Raw genomic sequence first — 23,924 nt, 5'->3', positions numbered from 1 at the left:
ACCAGCTGTCTGCTGCGTGCCAACATTTCCTGCTATTTCTTTGATGCATCGGTCAACACTTCTTGCTGACATAGGAATGTCTTTAATTTTTGGTTTTATTGTCTGTTTGTTTGGTAAGCCATCAAACAAAACCTATGAGCTACTGAGGAAAGCCTGCCTAATATATTCGGCATCAGTGAATGGCTTTCCATGTTTCGCAATGCAGTGAGCAATGCAATGGCTTGCTTCAGTAGCACGATTTTTCACTGTGGCAAAGACTTTGAGGATGTTTGCTTGCTTCCCATACCTGGACATTGCAGGTTTTATGATTTCAGCATTGTCTGCCTCATCCTTGAAAGTTTTCTGGTGGTTTTAAAGTGGCATTTAACACTCGACATTCGGCTAACAACATTTTCAAGACAAAGTACACACAGCACGGTCCTTCTGAAACAGAAAACCCCACTCTCTCCATGAGGGCTGGAGTGCCTACATTTTCACTTTAGCTTTCTCAGCTAGCGGACTTGCCATCCTCTACAGAGCCTGCTCCTGCTGTGTTGTTTTTTTTCCCCAATCACTGAATGATTTGTAGGCAGATATAAGTGTTAATACATGTATTTGCCAGCAACTGTAACTATACAAAATGTCTTCAAGGGCAAAGTAATTGTATAGTGAGTTATAAACTATTTATTAAATGTTTGAATACTAATTATAAATGCTAAATACAGGGACTCAGGGGGAGTAAAGTGTTACTTCATAATTAATTAAAATGAAAAATGATTTATTTTTCAAGTAAATATGCCAAACAAGCTTTTCAAATGTGAGTATTTACTGCTTTTCTTTATCTTATACGACAATAAACTGAGTATCTTTGGGATTTGGACGGTTGGTTGGATTAAACAAGACCTTTTGAAGACGTCACCATGTACTTTAGAATACTTTTATGGACATTTTTCACTCTTTTTGACATTTATTAGACGAAGCGATTAATGACTTTAATCAAGAAAATTTAATCTTCTACTGCTTCTTGTATAAAAGGCTTGGTTTAACTGTGGGTCCTTGGTGTAAAAAGAGTATAAGTCTTTGTTGAAGACATTTTATTGAAACTTTTATTTGAATCTATTGGCCGCTGAATAGCTCCACTGTGCCAGTTTGGGGTTAAGAGCCTTGCTCAATGGAGGCATGTACTGCTTTTTCAATTACCTCGGATTTCCTGTAAGAGAAATCAGTAGAAAAAAGGCAGACATTCACATTTTTTATTGTTTCTTCTTATATTGGCGCCCCTGTCTATGCATATATTAGATGGTGTGTGGTTAAATGTCTAAGTAGATGATGATTTCTTTGCATATAGCCAATCCCAATATTGTATTTCAAGCTACATTTGCATTAAGCTGTAACCAAGAGTGACACAGACGCAGACTATGTGTTGACAACAAACATTAGCTTTTAAGCAGCAGTGTCTGCTTTATTTTGCCTTTTTGGACACATATCTTTTCTTGCACCTTGAATTGTTAAAGTCCATAAACAAACCTCCATATGGACACTTGCTAACATCATTAGGCAGAAGACATAGCTAATTAGCTCATCAACTGTTGAACAGCTTTAAAACTCGGCTCTGTCATTTTAGATACAGATTTGTGTGGTCATGTTTCCTCAACACTGCTGCTGTCTGTCACTTACTTGGCTTGTAAGCCGCAGTTAACAGTGCAAGACTGTTTACATTGCATGTCAAACTCTGTTTCCCTGCCGGCTCAGCTGTCAGTCAATCACACACAGCATCTCGCCTCGCCAGAAGCGTGGAGGCTAAAGGAGCATTTCTAAAACATCTCCAGAAAAAATATCAACAACATATTTGAACATCACTGTAGCATTATTTTTTTTTACTGCAGATTCTTTCTAACATTAACAATAGTGCTACTAGCCTAATGAATCATTTATGGCTCTGACTGAGTATGTAGTGTATTAAGTTTGATTTAGGTAAGGGTTTTTGTTCGTCTGTGAAGCTCCTAAGTCCTGTCCTTGAGGAATACTTGATTCCATCTTTCTTTACACAAGATGATTAAGGAGTGAACGCTTCCACCTGCTGAGTCAAGAAAATAAATCAAAGGCATCCCGTTTATTTCCGGGATCAAGACTGTCTCTCCAGTCACCTTATTACCATGCAAATGGACTTGTCTACAGTCTCCTGCACACTGTGCTTTGTAAACACCTGTCATCTCCACTTCTCTCTCTCCTTGTTTGTTTTTCCTGTGTGTGTGTGTGTGTGTGTGTGTGTGTGTGTGTGTGTGTGTGTGTGTGTGTGTGTGTGTGAGACAGATCCAGCGTGCCCTGCTTAGGAATAACCAGACTCAGCGTTTCTCTCAGAAGCAGGCTCTCAGGTTGCATCAAGGCCTCGTCACCAGCACCGCTGAACAGGTGTGTGTCTGTTTAAATGTGTCTGTGTTTGTGCACATGATTCTAAACGTGTCAAGATTTTTAGTTTCATAGTAGACTTATTGTCTTGTGTTTGTATTTAATTGTGTACATCCATTCTTCTGTGTGTGTTTGTGTGTGTGTGTAGGTGATGGAGCGTCTGTGTGTGCGGGTGCAGCAGCAGGTGTGTGTCCTCAAAGGCAATGAGGAAGGAGAGGAGGTGCAGACAGCGAGACAAATCCTCAAAGAGGCCAGGAACTCGAGAGCTGTGAGTAGGCTCCCGCTTTATTTTCTGTGTGTGTGAGACATCTAAACTGTAAATTAGATGTCACACAAACATCTAAACCGTTTTAGATGTTTAAGATGTGTGGTAAAGGCACAAATCACACTTTTTCAGTACAGTACTCATAGAAAGTGAGAATTAGTTATTTTTTGTTTCTTTACATATTTTAACCAATCATGGAATCAGTAACTTAATACTTCAGTTATCCTTTTAGTTAATGCTTAAGTACTGAACTATGTTGTACTTTACAAAAGTGTTTCCATTTTATTCTACTTTATACTCATCTACATTTTTTTTTTTATTCATTTTTTGCACATTTGTTTTTTTAATTTGAGATTTGATAAGTACACAAAGACAAACACATTCATACAAACATTTTTATCTACATATACTCAGCTATACATGAATTCAAATTACCAATCTGCATCAGTGGAAATGAATGGGGATCCTCTTAACAATAAAAAATGAAGTCAACAAATGCTTGTGCAGTAGCAGTAGGAAGCTAAAAGGTTACACAAATAAACACTTACATTTCAGTGTGAGAAAATGTAAAGCGAGTGTTGTGCTGGAGGAGGCAGTAGCGTAGGCAGAAATCACAGTGTGGGTGGACACAGAGAAAATCAGGTGGGCCTGGCCCATGCAAGACCAATCATACTTAATAGGTTCTGAAATGCATATGTTAACCAAAATAGGCCATTACAACTATACTTGCCTGCATGCATCACAGTTTAATCATGCAAGCCTTATACATCATCAGAGGTAATGTTACAGGCACGGAGACGAACATTAACAGCATCGCATAGCCTGGCACGGCGGCCACATTTTCACACACACACACACACACACACACACACACACACACAGCTGACGGACGCAACAGCATCATTAATCAAGCGTATGGATAGAGGTACACTGGCACCAACATGCTCAGTAACATTAAAAATGACACTTGAACATCGCCTGGCGCAGCGGCCACATAAAACAAACACATGCACGCACACGCGCACACAGCCGTCCCCAGTTAATGGTCTTTAGTCTGAAATTTGTCCCCGAAAGTAGGCTATGTCAGAGACACACATACATACACACACACACACACAGATGGCAGACGCCGCAACATCAGCATAAAATCTAGTTGTACACCCAATAAAAACTACACCCAATAAACAATAATATTGAAATAGGCAACAGGCTGCTACAGTCCTAAATGGTAAATTAGCTCACTTTTTATGATTACAACAGGAGACGGCGGGGCTTGATGTTGAACACTGAAATTATATCATTATAGTCCAACGATTCAGTCAGTTCTCTTTCAAAGGAGTTCAGTCTGTATGTCATCACTGATGCCCTGATGCCAGTTTTTATCAGACTGACAGAAAAGAGTCTTTAAACAGTACAGTTTGTTATTGGTAGGGTGGCGAGGGCCCGTAGGAGACGATTCACTTTGGGAAATATGTCACTGGGGCATGCGTCGAGCACCTCAACAAGTGATGGAAAGGCCCTGTATGCTGTGACCTTTCTCTTCAGCTGCTGTACAAACACTTCATGTTCTGCATCTTCCACAGCGATGGAAAAGTGTGAGCTGGCGGGCTGATTTAATGCCTTGTCACCAAAAAGACCGAGACAAGCAAGCAGCTAGCTAGCGGAAGTTCAATGCGCGGACTACGCTGATTGAAAGAGGAGGGGCTGCTCGCAATCTTTGACATTTGCAAAATGTACTGCCATTCAAAAAATCTGACCTAACATCGTCAACATATGGTAAACAAGAAGAAACAAGAATTGTTTTGTTTACAGTACAGTATTCATTGACTGCTATTCAATGGATGATCCAGCAAAAAAAAAAGCCTTCTGATTGGATGGGCCTGAGTGCCAAGTGGGTGGGACCAGGCCTACCCACAGCTACACACCTGGGAGGAGGATGGACACCAGTTAGAGAGATTTTTCACAACCTAGCAATGAAAAATGTGTTCTTTTTAATGGCTTATGAATGAAAATACTGTGTACATGAAATTAAGTGATTAGAAAGTGGTTCATAAAATATATGATTAGCTTATAAAATATGATGATTTTGTTAAACCAACCAACTATATATAATGCAGTCAAAATTAGCTCCACCTCAACCTGCTGCAACATCAACCAATAATCCAATAATATAATACATAGAGTGATATAACTTTCAGAAAGGAGACATTCTGCCTAATGAGTCCTCTTACTTTTGATACTTAACCTCCTCTCTCCCCTGTCCTGCTGTTTGCGTGTGTATTAGCTGTATCCGTCCCTGTGTGAGTTGGCCCATGTGTTGTCAGTGGACGGCCCCGTCAAACAGCGACTAGACACTCTGGCCGGGGAACTGGCGAAGGCTGCCGACAAGGAACTGCAGGTAGGCCAGAAACAGCCATTCCCTGATGCATCTGTATTTTGAACAGTGGTGGAGCTCTGGACTAGTTGCATTTAAATTGCCCATTAATAGCGTGTGGATGTGTGTGTGGCGCAGGTATGCTGACTTCAAAAGAAATGCAGTATTTAAATTCAGAAGGAAAGAACAGTTTAACATTTTTTTAGTTCCGTTTTGTTCCCATTGGGATTCAGAAGCACAAGGCAGTCAAATGATGAAAAAAAAAATCAGCACAGCCTGAGGAGGAATATGGGAAACCCTCTATTGAATTTAAACTTACTTTTTAATTTTCCATATCGGTTTGTACTTTCCAATGTTGTTAGTATGCACAAGGTTACATTTCTAATTTGCAAGGTCAAGATCAATGAAAGTGCAAAACATCAGCAGGGTAATTTTTGTGCAACTGCATTTTGAACTGGTGAAAGAGTTAAAGATCCTGAATGAAGGTATGAACAGATCATATCAATTGTTACTGCAGCATTGCAGATAAATAAAAGATACCAACAAGTCAAAATAAAGGTGTTCGATGAAAATTTAAGCAAGCAGATAAAAACACAGAGAATGAATAATTCAACATAAATGGATTCGCATTGGAAACATATATGGGGATATACTGAGAATGTATATAAGGTGTGATTTGTTGTGTAGTGATGCATGTCTCGGTGCATTCATGTCAAGGTGGTGGTGGACTCCATGGTGTCTCTGTGCCGCGAGTTGTGTCCGATGTCCAGCTCAGCCGCTGAGAGGCTCAGCCCGCCCCTCTCGTCCATCTCCGAACAAGTTTCGATCCCTCGCTCGGCCATCCGCAACGCCCTGATGGAGAGAGCAGCTGAGGATATCAACAGAGCCCTGGAGTAAGAAAGAGAGCTGGTAAAAAGGGTCAAGTCAAGAAAAAGAACCTTAGCTGAGATACTGACTCATTATTTGTTATTCCCTCCTCTGTTTTCCCTCTTTCTCCTCCTGTCAGGGAGGTGAAGTTGTCTGTTGTCTCCTATCTAACCAACTCCATCGTGGATCAGATTCTACAAGAGCTCTACACCACTCATAAAACGCTGGTACTGGTAATATCCCTTTACTGCATGACTTCTTTGTAGAATTGTAGAAAAAAAATAGTTTCTTCCAGTTGAAAGCAGAAATCTTCAACTCTCCAGTGAAGATGATGAAACATCGTTTACAAAGTTGTTTCAACTTGATTTAAAAGTAAAAAATGTGAAATGTTATCAACCAACAGACTGATGTCACCACAAATATACTGCATTACTTATGGACATGATGACATTATGTGGCATTGGCATACGAGTGTAATGGGGTGTGCATAGATTTCTTTACCACACTCCACTATAAAGATCAATTATAACTAATATATTCACCACAAAACATTACAGACTTCAGCTTTAAATTGTTGTATGATTGTTTTGGCCATTTTGTTCCAACTGTGGCAGAAAATTGTGTGTTTTTTCAGCTCAAGCAGATTGAGAAAATAGGTTTTTAGGGCCTTTTAGTTGACAAAAAGTAATTTTGAGAGGACAAAGATCAAATGTGTGGAAATTCAATCCAACTCAAATAATGACTTTAATTGATCCAAGCTTCTCCCCGCAAAAGTAGCTCACAAGTGACTGACTGGATGCAGCCAGGCCCTCTGTCTTAGACTTCTTCTCATTGGTTGGATTCATTTTCACATATAACACTTTAAGATAAATGTTTCTTTTAAAGAACCAGAGGAAATGAGCTACCAGGTTTTCTGAATCAAAAGTATTTTCTAGCAGCCTACCAAAAAAAAAGCAATTAATTTTATTATTTCTATAGAAATAATAATCCACGAGTTATCCACTGCAGCTTTAAAAAAATAATCTTTATATATTTTGTTATCACAAGATGAGTCCTGAAGTTATATGAGCACTCAAAAATGGAATAAAATTGAATTGTCAAAGCACGTATTCCTCCAGTCGGACTATAGATATCAATGTACAAACAACAGTCGATCTCAGATCACACATAATATTGATAAAATGTTGCAAAATAAAGACATCCTCGCCTCCAGTCACATCAGTGTAGAGCAGTGATTTTCAGTCAGCCCAAAAGCTTGAGATTGCACTTCAATCTCAATAACACTCAACAAGATTATAACATTTACTTTAAGGTTCAGTTAAGTGAGTTAAAAATCAGTACAGTAGTAGTGCCACTGGGATCAAGTGCAGCAACTCGATATTATTCTACAATCATTCATGAAAAGCTTCCTCTAACATTTTGGAGGACTCTTTAAAATGTCTTTTAAAAGTTTTTGATACAAATCTCTCTGGGTGTCAAAAAAGGTCGTCATCTTGAATTTCTAGTGTGCGTAATTATATGAAGATGCGCTGTTCTTTTTGTCATTACCATATCAGGATGAAGGTTTAAGTATAGAGCAGATTTTGTAGAATATTGTGCTGAGAGACAACATAACAACAAGATTTGAGTCTGTTAAGGACGTGATTAGACCTTGCAGGTCTTCCTCTCCATATAATCAAATTGTTTAAAATGAAGCCAGCGGAAAGGAGGCAGAAATAGATTTCTGGCAATAACAGCGCCTGCCCTGCTCTTTTCTGCTTTGCATTCCATTCACTGCCTCCACAGCTCCATCTCATTTTCCTCTGTTTTGCTGCAGCGCAAGTTCGTCCTCTATCATGTCTCACTCTGCTTTGATAATCAAGAACTTGTATTTTATTCATACACTTCATGCAAACAACGGCAAAGTACCCTTTGCTTTGTTTGTGAGCTTCTTGGTTACAAAGGCAGACACTCTTCTCCTCTGAGACTGTGTTGAAGGATGTTGTTTCAGGTGTCATCACTGTGTGTGAAAGTGTGTATATTATCGTGCATGTGTTTGATGTGTGTGTGTGTGTGTGTGTGTGTGTGTGTGTGTGTGTTGCATCAGCTGCGGCAGGTGTCTCAGGCGAAACGCTGGGATGACGTCGGGACGGGCAGACGCACGATCAGACAGTCCAGAATAGTCGAGTCTCTGGAATTCCCTGATGAAGACCTGGGCATCAATCTGGGGATAGTAAGTGACAGTTCAAATTTTATAACATGAGTCATTTCTCAAGCAAAAGTGCCAAACATTCACTATTTCCAGCTTCTGAAATAAGAGAATTTGCTGCTTTTCCTTTGAATACCATTGGATTTAATGCCGTTACAGGGACAAAGCAAACATTTGAAGATGTCATCTCGGGCTCTAGGAACTTGAGATGGGCAATATTTCATTTGACATTTTATAGATTCATAGAATGAATCAATTCATCAAAACAAAGATCAGTATATAAATTGAAAATGAAAATTACCAATCGTTGCAGCCCTATATTCATATGTTACCACTGTGTGCACATACACACCTTGGTTTACTGTAATTGCTGTAAAAATAGACCAGGGTCAAAAAGATTGCCATCCTCTGCTCCACACCACTTCTATGAGTGACACGCTTTCTCAAAATCAAGACCACATTTCCCATAATCCCTATAATTTTTTAGCAGCCTGAATTTGTTCTTTCATGTCCTGAAGTGGATGCATATTTTGAAAGTCATTCAGCCATTCAGCCTTTTACCTGTTTTGCATGTGCCAGAACTCCAATATATCTCCAATTTTTACAGGAAGAACAGTCTCATCTTCTTGTTTTTGGTGTATAACAATCCAACAGATTAGCAGTTAAATCGGTCCAACTTCACATTATTTAATCACTGTTGATTATTAACAGAAACTATAATAATGGGTCAAACTTTCTGTCACTGATGCTGAAATACTACACATAACACACCTTTAATCATAGTGTTTGCTTTTTGTGTTGTTCTTGTCTGTGCTAATGTATTCTGACATACTATGTAAAATCACTGTACACTCATCATACAATTAACTCCTTTGACAAAAGGACACCATGGCTATTAAGAAGCGGAGCTCCAGAACCAGAAGAATTCGTCCCGTCTCCACCAGACTGAGTGAGTTTTCTGCTTTGATTCACAGCTAGTATCACAACATATTTACAACCCTCGCAGTACATACATTTGTTCTTTTTGTTATTATTATTTTTCAGATATAGGTTCTCAATTTGATTTAGAAAAGTGATTAATTAATATATGTATTGTATATTCTTTATAATGAAAGAAGACTTACTTTAAAACAGGTTATCATGTATAACTCAAAATGTGATTTGACATGGAAATCTTCATTTTGTCACAATCCTTTCCCGCCTCGTTGTAGGTCTAGGTGACGAGCCCAGTTCCTCTCCGACCCCCTCCGCTCCACCACACTCTGCCCCTCTTTCCCACTCGGCATCATGGGAGTGTCTGTCCACCCTTCCCACCAACGGCTCTCCCTTACGCCACGTGACCCATGTCAGGCCACGCCCTCCGCGGAGACACAGAGCAGGGCACCTTCCTCCAGAATCTGTGAGTTGATGAGGCAAATGATACAGCAGTGACCTTTGACCTTGTCCTTAGCTTCAGTGGGCAGGGATCAGCTTTCCTCTGAGTTAATGTATGGGATTTGACACTATCCTGATTCTAACATGGTGAGCACCTTCAAATGGTATCTAAACCCTTTTCCTGAAACCAAGAAGGAAAGTTGTTATTGTGCTCATGACGCCATGGTCTATGTTTAACTGCCCCATTTTTGATCTCATACAACATGAAGTTCAGTCAGTGTGTTCCTGCAGAAAAGCTCAGAAGGTTGTAGAGGTGAGAAAGTGATATATAGTTCTGAAGGTTTTCTTTAATCTCTTGACTGCTTTTTGTGAACTTTTGTTATTCATCTTATTTTCCATGCCAGTAGCACTTTCCAAAAATAAGTTCCTTTTTAAAGTAGGAAGCTGTCGCGTGTGTCTCTGTGACTCAAATGTTAATCATGCACAGTTATCTCCCAGGGGCCGCGGGGCAGCCTTTAACCTAGCGGCTTGTTTGTTTTGAGACTTTGTAAAAGCCTTTTCTAAATCGGTACAAACTCAGTTAGAGCAGCATGATGATGAGTTGTTTTACAAATAGACTTCTGTTGGCAGTGGATTTGGATTTGCCAGCCAGCCATTTGAAATGATAATACCTTTTGTCAGCCTTTCAGCTTTTTGTCGTCATGGCGGATTGATCATTGTTGTTTTTGTTATTGTATCCCTTTCCTGTTGTGTGTGTGTGTGTAGCATTGCTCAGAGAATGGAGGAGTCAACATGCTGGAGGATGGACTGCCTGATTTCTACAGCAAGAGAGTTCTCCCTGACAGGTAGCTCACAGTCATTTTTCTTTTAGAACAATTAATAAAAATACTGTAGATATCTCATTGCTGCAGTGGCCCCTGAAGACAACACACACGCAAGAGTGAAAGTAAAACAATTAAGGGAACCACGCTTTAAATCTGGTAACCTGATATTTTATTCTTAAACATCTAACAGAGGCGTATCCAACGAGACCTACAAGAACTTAATCTTGTAATTATGTGAGACAGTTCTCATTAGTATGAGATAATTATCTCTTAATGATTATTAGAAGGACATTTTACACAAGTAACTGCAGTGATTGTGTGCAGGCCTCCGAGCAGAGGAGTGAAGCTGCTACGACTCTTACGTGCTGCTTTTGCTACCCAGCCTGTGTAGACATTGTGTCGGTTCTACGGAGCGTTTTAGCTCCTTTCAGCGCCTTTCAGCTCATTATTTTGGTTTTACAGGCCACAGCTTTTCTGTTTTTGTTCGCACTCAGCATTCTCAACAGTGATGTTTCCAGCTGCAGCAGGCATTGTATGTTACCTGCCCTGCAATTAAAGGCACCATGTGTAGTTTTTCACCACTAGTACTATTATGGAGCAATGTTTTCACGTTTGGGTCCCCATTGTCTTTGTTATCGTGCATGCACACAGGTGACGTAATACATATGGATGTAAACAATGCAGGTTTTAAATGTTTAAGAAAATGGGCTTTGCAAATGTTTTATGAGGAATGTAAGGGATTCTAAATGTTTGTTAGACGATGTATTTTGGTGAGTAACACTGAATGTAAGCAGAAACTTTGTTTATGTTACAAGAAAACTCCACAGGGTACCTTCATTGGCAGAAATATAACGTTAGCGACTAGCTATGTTGCTCAGTATCTGCCGGTTGTATAAATAGGATCATCATATCAAATTAAAAGCTGATAATATGCCTTATGCACTGCCCACTGCAGGTTTAAGTAGATTATGATGTGCTCTACACCTGAATAATGAACTAATTAACTGAGTAATTTAAGAAACCTGAGCAGTGTTGACACATGAGTGATAGTGCCATGTGTGTATAACAGCGTCTCCAAAAGCCTCAAAGCATGAAATGATTGTGAAAGGTCCTGTCTTCTCTTTTTAATCATAATTATGTGATAGTTTTCTCATAATTATGACAAAGATTTTCTAATTCTGAAAATGTTTCCTCATAATTACAACATTTTGATTTCTAATTATAAGATATTGAGTCATAATTATGAGAGATTGAATTCATAATTTCAAGAGACAACGCTGCTGAATGTGATGTGCTTAGTATAATTAAAATGGAAATATTATCTCTCTTCCATCACATTGTGTTGAATTGAAGAACGTAATTCATGTTACAGTTCATCCAGATAAAATTAATGAATTTATCAGTCCTTTGGCTGCTTAATATGTATCTAGATGCATCAGGTTGTTGACTGCATATGAAAATGTGAATCAAATCATTTTCACAGTTTGAGATTCACAGTGTTACTGTTGGATACGTCTGCTCTGGACACAAAATAAACACCCATCAACCTGCTGAGCCCAAAATAGCAATTTATGAATATGCACCTAGCCTCCAAAACACAAGTATTCCTCCCGTATGCAACTTGCAATTCATACTATGCATTAATATCTATTAAATCTCTTCTTCTATAATGCCTTTGAACTTTCATGACATACGGTATAATATTATTAATGATGAATGGACAGCATGCTCCTGAAGTACTCAGGCACAGAGACTTAAGTCCATAATATAGTGGAGAGGTTCAATTTGGACTGAAAATAGACCTCATTTGTGGCTCTATTTGTTCAATAACTAGAACATATTCCAGAATATAAAATAAATCATCTTGTTTACTGTAGAGTCCAGGCTCCTGTTTTCCAGTAAATTTTTCTTTAAACTGCACTGGGGTCAAGCAGAATTGTTCCTCTCATTTTTCTCTATAAGAGACCCTGCTGTTGCATATACCTTGTATTAGGCCTGTAGCCAAAAACAATATCAGTACAAATTGTAGAAACAACAGTACCAACATAAGCTTCACATAGACTTCAAATGCATTTTGAGACATACTGCAAGTAGCTACAGAAGTATATGCTACAGCAAATCAGGGAGGTGAATTCAATTTTCCTTTTCCAATTATTGACTCTGTAATTGTGTGATCAGACAATTTTCAATGTATTTCTTTTTTATCAACACATCATGACACAAATTTTTAAGCTAGCCATTTGTTAGCAACTTGGGCACATCATATCACTTTATATGTCTCAGAAATTTACAACTTAAAGCTGGATAGCACTATGGCCACCCAAACCATATCAAAATAGTACTTCCCAAAGAGTTACAAGGCCACATGGAAATGTGCTCATTGCCCACCAGCAGTGCATGAAAAAGAGTCATCGAGGCAGCCAAAATGCCTTCTGTCAAATATATCAAACCATCTGCACAGGCCCACTCAGAGTAAAAAATCTGTATCTTATTAATGTCAAATGCTTCATTAATATCAGTAACACATGGAATGAAGTCAGCTGTTACCACTGAGATCAGGAAGCCAATGATCATCTACAGTATATAGAATGCATTGATCCATAATTAATGGTTGGAGGCTGATTGCATTAGCAGTACAACTTTGACTACAAAAAATCCTCAAACACTTATCCTGGTGTAGCTATCTCTTTCCATCCATCCTTTTACTCTTTTGTCTTTACCAATAATCTTTTTCATCTCTCCTCCCATATGTCCTCTTCTTCCTCTCCCTTTCAGTCAGTTGTCATCCCTCCATCAGGCACAGTCACTGAGGAGGAAGAAAAGACGCAGCGTGTTGTCCATTTTCTCTGGCTTCCGCAAGAACCGCAACTCCACCATCTCTAATCAGGACTCCGAGTAAGTATGCAGCACATGGGCTGAATGGTAGCGTTTAAGTGCAGCAACCCTGAGAATGAGCAGGCTGTTAAGTTAATCCAGCTCTGGGCATTAACGTCACATCATAGCTTCATAAATATTTTAATGGAGGAAAATATTTCACCGTCTCTGTTTTCCTTTGCTTGGAATTTATTGCACTGCATATATTTAATCTGCTGTTACATAATGGCACCATAGTCAAAAAGCAGACAAAAGTATTGCAAAAAGAAAAAAAAAAAGTACAAGGTAGCAAATTTATTTAAAAAAATGAATTACACAGATTAATAACTGAGGGAGAGGACAACACTCAGTGGGAACTCTTTGCAAACTTCTCTGTTTAAAAGGAGTTACACGGTTGCACAAAATTGAGAAAAAAAACACTCTGCTAAGCGTTTCAGCTGAAAGAGGTGCTTATAAATTGCACTTAAAGAAATTGTGGTAAAGCTAAAAACAGGTGACGCAATTGCCTCCTCTGGTTAACAAGGAAAAGGGGTTCACCATTAAAACAGAGGCCAAGTTTTACAGCAGCCTACAGCAGTCTGAAAGAGAATAAAGAATAAAAGAACAGATGACTCATCTTAAGGCCAGCTATAGATAGAAATAGCTTTTTAAAACAGTTTACCATGTTTTGTGGTGTTTTACATGAAGATAGTTGCTAAGCAATCAAAGAGATTGTCGCTGCTTTCTCTTGGCTGCCCTCTGCATCCGTTTCTTTTGTCTTTTTAAGACAGCGCAGAGTGTGTAGGAAGTGTAACAGCATCTAGGCCAAAGATGTGTCCACCTTCAGCCTTTTCAAATTGGTGGCATGCCTGTAATCTATTTATATATTGTAAATTAATAAAAAATAAGGAATATTAATGTGTATACAGTGTTGGGCAAGTTACTTGAAAATTGTTATTGCTTTACTTTTGTTACTCAGCCTTTGGCTCCTTAAAAGTTGCCTTTAAACAGCTCAAAATCCTCCACACACACGCCACATCTTCTGTATTTAACACGTAGAAATAGAAAATGAGGTGTTTGTGGTTTAACAGGCAGGCAGGAAACAGTTTGGAAGAAGTCCTGATCTCAGCTGCACAATTGACACACCCTCCAACTCTGAACTAAACCAGCGTCAGGTGAATGTAGGCGTATCTGTGGCTAATGTTAGCAAGCCAGATACAACACAACTTTGAAATTACTGTGAGTCACGTTTCTCCTCCTCTGGAGCGTCTATCAGCAGCTGATTGCAGAGACCACACTTATATCAATCCTCCATTAATCCTGGTAAGACAGCCAACACATCAACCCCCAAGTGTAAAAGACATGAAGTGTCACTACTCGTTACTGAAAAAAGTAATAATATCACTGTAACGCATTACAAGTACTACGTTACTGCCCAACACTGGTAGTATATTAATAATACAGCAAGGTAAGTCATTATGAATGCAAGTTAAATCACCCAACTCTTACTCACATGTTCCCTGACCTCTCAGCTCAAGCTTCAACCCCCTATAAATGTACTTAAATATAACTCACACATCAAAATTTTCATGTTCGTCTTTCTGTCCATTCCAGCAGCGCCTCAGAGAACGTCTACTCGATGATTCAGCACCCTAAGGACGCCGGGAGGGCAGAGAGCACTGTTCCTGGAGCGAATGGGACCATGCCTTCACCCAGGCCCACGCAGGGTGTACCTGTGCATGGGATAAGAGCTGCCAGCCCCCCCTGCCTCATCCAACGACAGGTACAGTGTCAGCGAGTATTTCGAGACCACTCTTCAAATGAAAACCCAAATTTGGAAATCTTATGACAGCAAGCAGCTACTGACACTGAATCCCTACCAGCTCCAGGGCTACTGCTCTATTGCGAACTGTGACCTTTGAAAGAATAAAGACACTTCCCTGACAAACTAGACAGGGACCCAGTATTGAAATTATCGCCATGCTGCCTGCTTCCAATCAAACTCATAAATACGGATCCAAATTTTGCAAGCCTGCACATGACATAGCACAGTGCCCAGTTGCATGCTGTGCCCACCACCTGCTATTCCTAACCAATTCTGTGTTGGATTTGTCTAGCTTGTCTGAGGTATGGAGGACTATATGGCCTATTTTAAATCTCTGCCTAACCAGACATGCATACGCGCACACATACACGCACACATACACACACAGAGAACTGGAGTCATCCAAATCCCTTTGGTTCACAAAGTAGAGTCCATGGACCGTTGCTGATCCTTGAGGGGATTTGAGGACATTCCCAGCAAAATGAGAGCTAATTTAATTTTGGTTTAATTGAATTCACTAGAATAATACATTTTAATTGTAGGCTTCACTCTCACCCCTATTACCACCACACTAGATAGTTAAATGATTCAGTAGACCTCTCATATCATAGAAAGGTATGTGAATTTGAATGTTTTACCTCTTTAAGGTTTGAGGACTCATGTATCTTTTCTCTCGGCCAGTCCACAGACCTGGTCAGCATGGTGTACAGCTGCATCGGGGCTGAGATTGAGGACTCGGATGCCAGCAGCACCTGTGACTTCAAAGCGACAGACCAAGATGCTGACAGGTCCACCACCATCTCAGATGCCCCCGCAGATACTCGGACTAACGGCCACGTGGTTTCCTCCAAACAACAGACGGACAGACAGATGGAGACAGGCAGGCAGGAGAGGATTGTACCCCTGACGGACGCAAGGACTGAGCTGGAGGAGGACAGACAGAGTGGAATCATGGCCCCCTCTGGGCCTAGGCCAGAGCCACCGCCACAGAGTACCAAGCCCAGTCTGTCTGCCATGAGGCAGAGACACCTGCAGGAGAGTTTAGGTACTGCAACTGAAGTTGTATTAAAGGTTCTGCGTATCATTGTCTAATTACCTGTGATACCATGGTATGATTGCTGTAAACAAATGATGTAGACAGCAGGTTGTCTGTTTCATCTAATTACAGTTTTTTTCAAAATATTACATTTGTCACTGATGTTAAAAATGATACAATTCTTTATAATTTTGCAGCCCTTAATTAAGCAATAATATGGCCCACAGTGATACATTTTTGCATCACTGTTTACAATTAAAGCACACTGGGAAAAAAGCTAATAAGAAACCATATGAGACAGTTACAAAACTAAAGTTAGAAACATTAGATGAAAACTGTTAAAAGAACATTTGTTAAAGGCAGGTCTGTCAAACAGTTTAATGAGAGCTGCAGTATAAGAATGGACTGATTTGTCTGGCTACTATAGGGGCTTTTACAGGTAAAGGTCCATTGTTAAAGGGTTGCTGTTAGTTTCCAGTGTAAACTTTGTAACAAGCAAAAGCTCCTCACCTTCAAAACTCTACGCGGTAAGTTGGCTCAAAGGGAATTAGAAGGTCAGTATAACAGCCAGAGGCCAAGACCGGCTGTACCGTAAAATCAATATAAAATCCGCTGATTGACATTTCAAGTGGAGAAACGGTATAGGAGTGTTCACTTTTCTCCCCTGATTGAAAACCTTGCTGCAATATGTGGACAGCAAATAAGGGTTAATAGTAGGTGCTGCTGTTTGTTCCTCATTAACTGGAGATGGGTTGTCACACTCATTTCACAGACAGCCCATTAGCATATAAACATATGTACATGCATATATGCAAATAAACAGGTGGCCAACTGCCTACATGCACATATCTTTTTGTCTCTCTCGAGTTTGGAGCATACACTTAACACGGAAACTGTTAAAGCAACCCACTCCATAACTGTAGGTGTTGTATAAGTTTACTTTATATTTCAATGTTTTATTGTTGTAGTATAGGTTTGTGAAAAATTTCATCCCTAGTCAAACCAAGGCTGAAACATGAAATGTGAGCTCCTGCTACTTGTCAGCATTTCTGTTTTAAGGGTTTTTACTTCTTTTCATTAAATTTCTTATAAAGCATTGGTGATTCAATGAAAGGACTGTGTTTGTTTTTCCAGAAGAGGCAGGAAGGCTGGAATTAGGAGAAGACCAGAATGAAAGAAAACGTGAAGAGAAGCAGAGAACACGAGGACCAGAGGGACAGCGTCCTCTTATTCCCAATAAGGTGTGTATAATAGAAGAAAGTAGAAGAAGATACGTTTTTAGCTTTCACTTGAAGTCTGCAGTCTCTAATACATCACTTAACCAAACACTATGTCCCACCCTCAGCCCGGTCTCGACCTCTCAAAAGACAAGATCTCTCCGGAAAAGGCCAAGACCTCTCCTGAAACCTTATCTGTCAGTCCAGGTGAGGAAGCAGCCAATGACCAGAGGGGCATGCCTGCTACTGAGTCCATCATTCATGAGGAGGGGACCACAGAAAGGAAAAGCCCAGCAGCATCTCCTCCAGATCCTGCTGTTAGTCAAGGTACTGTAACAATGTCATTTTTATAGCAAAGAACGGCAATAGTAGTAGGAAATTGTGATGTGGTAGGTTAATAAAAAAGTATGACATGTTTGACGCCAAGAAGTGGTGCACTGTTTTACCACCCCAAAGATCACGTCAGTTTAACAGAATGGCTGGTGCTTTGATGTATTTTTCAAATAAAAGACTGAGATTTAGCCATAGTTGCCAATCCTGTTCATGCTAACCACCAAGTTCATCTGTATTGTCCATTGTTGATGATGTCAGTAAGGACATTAACATGACAGAATGAGATGACAATAATGATTATACCTGTTCCACCAATCAGATGAGGAAGGAGGCCGTAATGGATTTCCAGCAACATCGCATCACACCAGGAAGTCCAACTCATTTGACATAGGTACTGTGTGTCTGAGTGTGTTTGCTGCACCCCTGCTGATGTACACACATTATATGATATACACGATATGCATGCTGTTGTGTTGTACACATGGATTTCTGCTGTGATGGCCTCTTGCTGTTTTTGTTCATAATTTATAACAATGGCTCAAAGTCTTTGTTATTTTTTATCAAATAAAAGCAGCACGATTCTCTTATTTGATGTGCTCCCAAGCCTGTAGTGCTTGCTCGTTGTATACCCTATTACTGCCTTATCCTGCAACCCCTTCTGAGTTCCCGTGCCCCACTCTATGTATGTGTGTTTGTCTCATGCCATTTCCCCTCAGGCATGGAACGGGACAGCCCCTACGATCTGGAGAGGTCTTCAGATCGCAGATTCCCTGTGAAAAAGCCCTGTTTCCCCCAGTACAGAAACAGATCTCTGGACTACCCTGCTGGGACCAGGTGTATGTATCTGTTTCCCTTCCTGCAAATGTGTGTGGTATGACAGCTATGTGATGGAAAAAGTTTGAGTTTTTGCACAGCTTACTGGACTAAAAAAATCATTATTTTGAATTCTACCAAAAGAAAGAAATTCAGTTAATGTTTATGAAGTTGTTTAAATTCAAAAAAGTTGTGTAGCAGTGTGTACAACTTAACTTTTGCAAAAACTCAAGTATGTGTAAACTTTTTCATAGCTCTGCACATGGATGAGTCATACCTTACATATCGAATGCATACTTGTTCTGGTATTCAATAAATGGCTGACCGGTGAAAGAAATCATCAATTATAGTTTAAAGACATAATTTGGCAGTTTTCCAGATACGTCTCATTGCAGCTGGCAGCCAGATCTGACACTGCCTGGATAAGTGTGCTATTAGATGAGAACTTCACTATTTCTGAAATAAGGATCTTTTATCACTCCTACTTTAATTGGAGCTGATTCCTATTTGATACCACGTTCCATTATTGAGATAATTGGCAGCCATGTTTAGCTGATTCATCATCACTTTATACGCTGAGCTGCTTGGCATTGAAGATGAAAACCCTGAGGCTGTGGAATTCAAGGGGCACTAATGACATGGCAAAACCACTGCCAATTACCTCTGTAATATGGAACTATATATCAAAAACCTGCTGCAGGGGACTACAATTACCATCACTTTGAGAATAAGATGGTCCACATGTCACAAATGGTGCCATAAAAGCCCATATTATAGAATGTGTGAAACCTAAGTGGTCCTTTGTGTTCTGTCTGGTTACATTTTAAGTAGGCTGAAACATCAAGCAGAGACTTCACCTTGCACTGTCACATTTTTGTTTCCTGTACACACTGAAATCAGAATAGTGAAAGGAGTGTGTTAGAGTCCTTATTGTCTCTGTTTGTGCTGAATTATATTTGCTCCTAATGATAAGTTTGGCAAGCTTGAAGCTGGATCAGTTGATTTTTTTTTTTTTTTTTTTGGCCACTAGTGGGGCAGCAGAACATGCTTAAAACAAAACATTGATCTACACCCGCTGAGCACCTTATTAGGAACGCCTGTGCAATCTGACGCAATCCAATGCAACATCTCTGCCATAAATTCTACTTTTTTGAAGTTTATACATTTTCAGTTTTTGTTGACATTGTCAGAACAGCTGTTCCTAATTAAGTGCTTAGTGAGTGTATTATCTCCTTATGAAGTTGATATAGTGAACATGATAGGAAACTGTTTATACATCCAGCAGATATGGAGCAACGTTAGTGTCCATTTAGATTTTCATTTTGTTCCACCTGATATTCACTCTTCTTTTTGCTGCTTCTTCTTTTACCCCATTGTCTGACAAAAGTCTCTGGCTCATTATCTGCTAAAAGCTACACTATTTTCATAAGCTAGTTGCTAACTTTGTCTGTCTGCCATCTGTGATGGGCAGGTAGTGTATAGTGGGTTTATCAGAGATTTTTAACTAAAAACACCTTCCTGCTGCAATTTTAAAAAAAAAGAAAAAAAAAAAAAAAGAAAGAAAAAAAAAGTTAGTGGTCAGTTAATTTGCTGGCCAGAAAGTGAGAACAATGATCCAAAATAGACTTGACTATGTTCAACAGCTAGCTGCTAACTTTGTCTGTTGTTTAGTGATACGTGAGTAGCATACAGTGGGTTTTCAGAGCTTTTTCCATGGAAAATGTTGCTGCTGTTGTAAAGGGGTGTAATGAAAGTCGAGCTTGTAAGCTCTGAAACCAAAACAATTAGCTAAAATATGCTAAAACTATGCTCCTTAGAACTGAGGTGGACATAATAGTCTATGGGTTTGTCACTACAAGCGACCCCTTTCACATCACACATAGTCATTTGACCCCATTACTGATATGGAAAATAGTGATTAGTGCAGTTTTACAGTCAGGTCCTGACACTGTATTTGCTTATTTAGGTTATGAAAGTCCCCACCTTGGTAACAGAGATGCGTTATGACGTCACCAGCGGACCAGGAGAAGTTTGCTGGGAAGAAAAGACTGGAACACTGAGGACTGGAGAGAGACAAGCTTTTAAAACTGTGTGGATCCAACAGCAGCTTTTCTTTTTCTTTTAATCCATGTAAACATTTGTTGCTGAAAATGCATGTACTGTATGCTCTCTGTTTTTAACTGGTCGGATTTGCTGTGTTTTTTCTCAGGCATAAGGGGAGTTCTGACCTGCAGTACATAAAGTACCTTTCACACAAACACACACAGTAGTTCAACGTCACTCCAGTAGTCTCATGAACTGTTGTTTTATGCATTTGTGCAAAATCCTTCAAAGCTATCCTGTCTTCTCATCCCCTCCCTGTCTTTTACTGACAATCTGTGATAACTAGAAGTGAGTTTGTACTGTATTTATTCTAATGGAGATGTACATACTGAATATAAATCTGCACTAACCATTGTGGTAACTCTACCAGTTAACAATCATGTTTTTATTTGTGATAATATATCATTTGATAACTGTGTTTGTAAGTATGCTTTTACTGTATGCTGATGTTGACGATTGAGAAATGTGTTACCATGCACTTAGCACTCCCATCTCCTCAAGAGTATTTAAGTCAGTCAGTCAGTGGATCACTTACAGGTTTAATCTGATTTTGCAGGCCTGAAAATGAGTATATTTTCTAAAAATGCTTCTATGAATCAGAATAAATAAAATTGACTTTACACAAGGAATTGGATGATTGAAAGTTATTTTTGTGTATTTATGGGCATGCTCCACATTCTGAATGTGTATCTAAATGCTCAATATGCTATGAGAGTCATACATTTCCTAAAGGGGAATTTCACCAATTTTACACATAAAGGTAAATTTACTTGTCATGGGGATTAATATTTAGCCTGAAAACAGCTTTTTTGTAGTAGTGGTATGTCTCCTGTGGCTCTGGAGAATCTGTCTCAAGAGTAAAACAAAAACCCTGATGATGTCATGGTGATTGGGTGGAGTATCTTAGCTTGAGTTTGGTGACTACAAATTAAAAACAGGAAGCACACATTACAAAGTGAAGGTGTGGAAATTGAGTGTTTCCCAGACAGGAAGGGTTAAACAAAAAGGTTGAATTATAGGAAAAGTTGTATTCAGGATGTTGACCCATACTAGGGACTAAAAGTCAGGACATTTCAGCCTCTGTTGCTTCAATGTTAATCTTTTCTTTTTAAAATCTGTCTCTTGTGATTCCCTCAACTTTATGGAAGCACACTGCCAATTTTTAAACATTTTAAACAGCAATCAGGATGTTCTCAATGTGAAAACAGATGTAAAAAAAATTTAAGCCAGACAGAAGAAATTGTTAAAAATTTGAGTAAGACTTGAATTTTCAGATCATGACTGTCTACATTAAAAACTACGTCTAAAAAGAAGCTTGCAAGGCTCATAATCTAAGTAATGTCATGACTCCAGATACTCATTTTGAAGGCCAGTTACTGTATCTGAGCAGCAGATGGCAGCAGAGACTGAGCTCTTCTCCAGCCTGCAATTGGCCCGCTTACTGCTCCAGCGACACGTTGCAGCCAAGTCATGATGCATTTTTATTACCATAACCGTGAATCTCAGCAGCAGACACTGTCGCCACGATAAATCAAGGCGGAATATGCATGATGACGAGCTCACTGGCTCACAGATCAAGCGGTGACTTACTAATGAGCAAGATCAGCACTTAACTGAGAGTATAAACACGCTCATTAATTACTGCTATCTCTGGTGTGTAAACAGCAGATTAAGCCTATACAGTCTCACTCTGTTTTGCAAGCACACAGGTGAGATCAGGCTTGGGCAGTTCATCAGTATTTCTGAATAATGAGGAGCCTGTTTGTCTCGTGACAGTGAGAAGCTTTTATTCCCTCATCCAGTCACCTGATCTCCCACCCTGTCAGGACAGATCACAGGCAGCGGTGTTGCATTCACATTCAATAGGTCACCGGATAAGCTCGGTTAATTCTCTCTGTGTCTTTCTTTCCACACACCATATGCTCAGCTGAATGTTTCATTACAGTATATGTAAACCAATACATGGTTCATACATTAACACAATGTTCCACTAACAGAATTATGTGTGTGTATGTGCACTATATTACCTGAGGGTATTCCAGCTCATTCATCTTGATGTGTATCAGATGGGAGCGCGTGTGAGGTTTGCACTCAGTTATCTGCATGTTGGCAAGCTCGCTCATTCATCTATGTCTGTGTTTGTAGAGAAGTGTGTGCTCTTCTGACTGTGTGCGTGTGTGTGTGTGTGTGTGTGTGTGTGTGTGTCAGTGTGAGTCGCATGTGCACAGCACCAGCAGATGGGTCAGCAGCAAGCCACTTGACTCAATGTGTCAACAGAGGCGGGCCGGTAATGAGTTTATATGAGCCAGTGTGCTCCGCTGTGCACCAACTGAGCAGCACAAAAACAGGTATCAAAGCCTGACCAACAATGAGTTTTACTGAATGTGTGATGTTAAAAAAAGGTTTTGGGTTTTGGTGGGTTTCTTTCTTTGGGGAATATAATAACACCACACAAAGAAAGCATTTCATCTTAGTGTCACAGCCCTTGTGCAGTCTTTGGAGTAGGGGACTTCTATTCAAACATAGCACATGCGTGTGTTATATGATGCATGTTGTGTGCGACAATCTTCATCCAAACACACAGGAACTGTTTTATCTGAATGCAAACAAGCAGCATTTATGTACATTTCTCAAGTTAGAGATCACACCAGTTTAAATCACCTTTGTCTCCTTTAAAAGACCACAATAAGGAGTGGACTTTGGTGATGGCAAGCGTGGGGTCTGAATCCCAACCCCTACCTTATTGTTCAAAAGCTGGCTGACAACAACAGTGCAGCTGAACGTTCACGACTGAGAGATTATTACAACTCCCTTTTGTGATACTAGTGGCGTTTGGAGGCAGTGGTAATATTTTGAGCAGCAACACAAATAGCATGTGATTCTTTTGGTGAAAATAACAAAGTTGGATTTTCTCCTTTATTTTGTGCCTCTTGGGCAGCTTTGCTTTATTTCTTTTTTAATGTTCATGAGGCAACTGGAGAGTGGAAATAAAAAAAAAAGAATCAAGCAGAATAGTGTGCAGCTGCAAGAAGGAGACGGGTGAGTGGAATGCAGTGTTTTCAGAGTAGAGTATTGTTTGTCATATGTAAGGACCCAAGTCACATGACTTGGACTTGAGTCATAAATCTGGTGACTTTAAGACTTGCAACTCAACTTTGAATAATGACTTGTTACTTCACTTGTACTTGGAATGTTTTGATATCCTCATTAGCAGCAAGGAAAAGTGTGTTTGGCAGAGCTGTTTAACAAACATGAGCCTAACAGACAACAGATGATATCTCAAATAACAAAAAACAGTTGGCATCATGAAAAACATTTGTCCAAGTAATTAAAAATGATGGTGATTAGTAAGACACCAAGGCAAGCCTGATCATTTTGCTTTTAAATGTTTCATGTGACATTCAAAGGATTTCACAGCCATGACTTGCTTGAGAATTATAAAACAATGACACGTTTGGAGTAAT

General features: G+C 39.6%; 1 protein-coding gene across 3 annotated transcripts in view; it reads left to right on the top strand.

The window, feature by feature from the left end:
* carmil3 (capping protein regulator and myosin 1 linker 3) overlaps positions 1–21,089 on the top strand; it is a 77,183-nt gene extending 56,094 nt beyond the window's left edge. Inside the window, exons 24-40 of one of the 3 annotated variants that reach the window (XM_067605035.1) lie at positions 2,293–2,391; positions 2,537–2,656; positions 4,938–5,051; positions 5,745–5,920; positions 6,034–6,121; positions 7,981–8,106; positions 8,965–9,031; positions 9,294–9,481; positions 10,222–10,301; positions 13,056–13,175; positions 14,748–14,916; positions 15,640–16,003; positions 17,129–17,235; positions 17,340–17,538; positions 17,864–17,935; positions 18,261–18,380; positions 20,324–21,089. In XM_067605035.1, the coding sequence (XP_067461136.1) occupies positions 2,293–2,391; positions 2,537–2,656; positions 4,938–5,051; positions 5,745–5,920; positions 6,034–6,121; positions 7,981–8,106; positions 8,965–9,031; positions 9,294–9,481; positions 10,222–10,301; positions 13,056–13,175; positions 14,748–14,916; positions 15,640–16,003; positions 17,129–17,235; positions 17,340–17,538; positions 17,864–17,935; positions 18,261–18,380; positions 20,324–20,364 (2,250 nt within the window). In that variant the 3' untranslated portion in view covers positions 20,365–21,089. Of the gene's footprint in view, positions 1–2,292; positions 2,392–2,536; positions 2,657–4,937; positions 5,052–5,744; positions 5,921–6,033; positions 6,128–7,980; positions 8,107–8,964; positions 9,032–9,293; positions 9,482–10,221; positions 10,302–13,055; positions 13,176–14,747; positions 14,917–15,639; positions 16,004–17,128; positions 17,236–17,339; positions 17,539–17,863; positions 17,936–18,260; positions 18,381–20,323 lie in introns of all 3 variants that reach the window. The other 2 variants (XM_067605034.1, XM_067605036.1) reach the window with 2 other exon arrangements.
* Positions 21,090–23,924: the final 2,835 nt, after the last annotated feature.

This window comes from Thunnus thynnus, chromosome 12 (assembly GCF_963924715.1).
Source record: "Thunnus thynnus chromosome 12, fThuThy2.1, whole genome shotgun sequence".
In the NCBI taxonomy this organism is placed as follows: Eukaryota; Metazoa; Chordata; class Actinopteri; order Scombriformes; family Scombridae; genus Thunnus; species Thunnus thynnus.
Note: the sequence above shows the minus strand (reverse complement) of the source record. Positions and strands in the feature narration are given on the sequence as shown.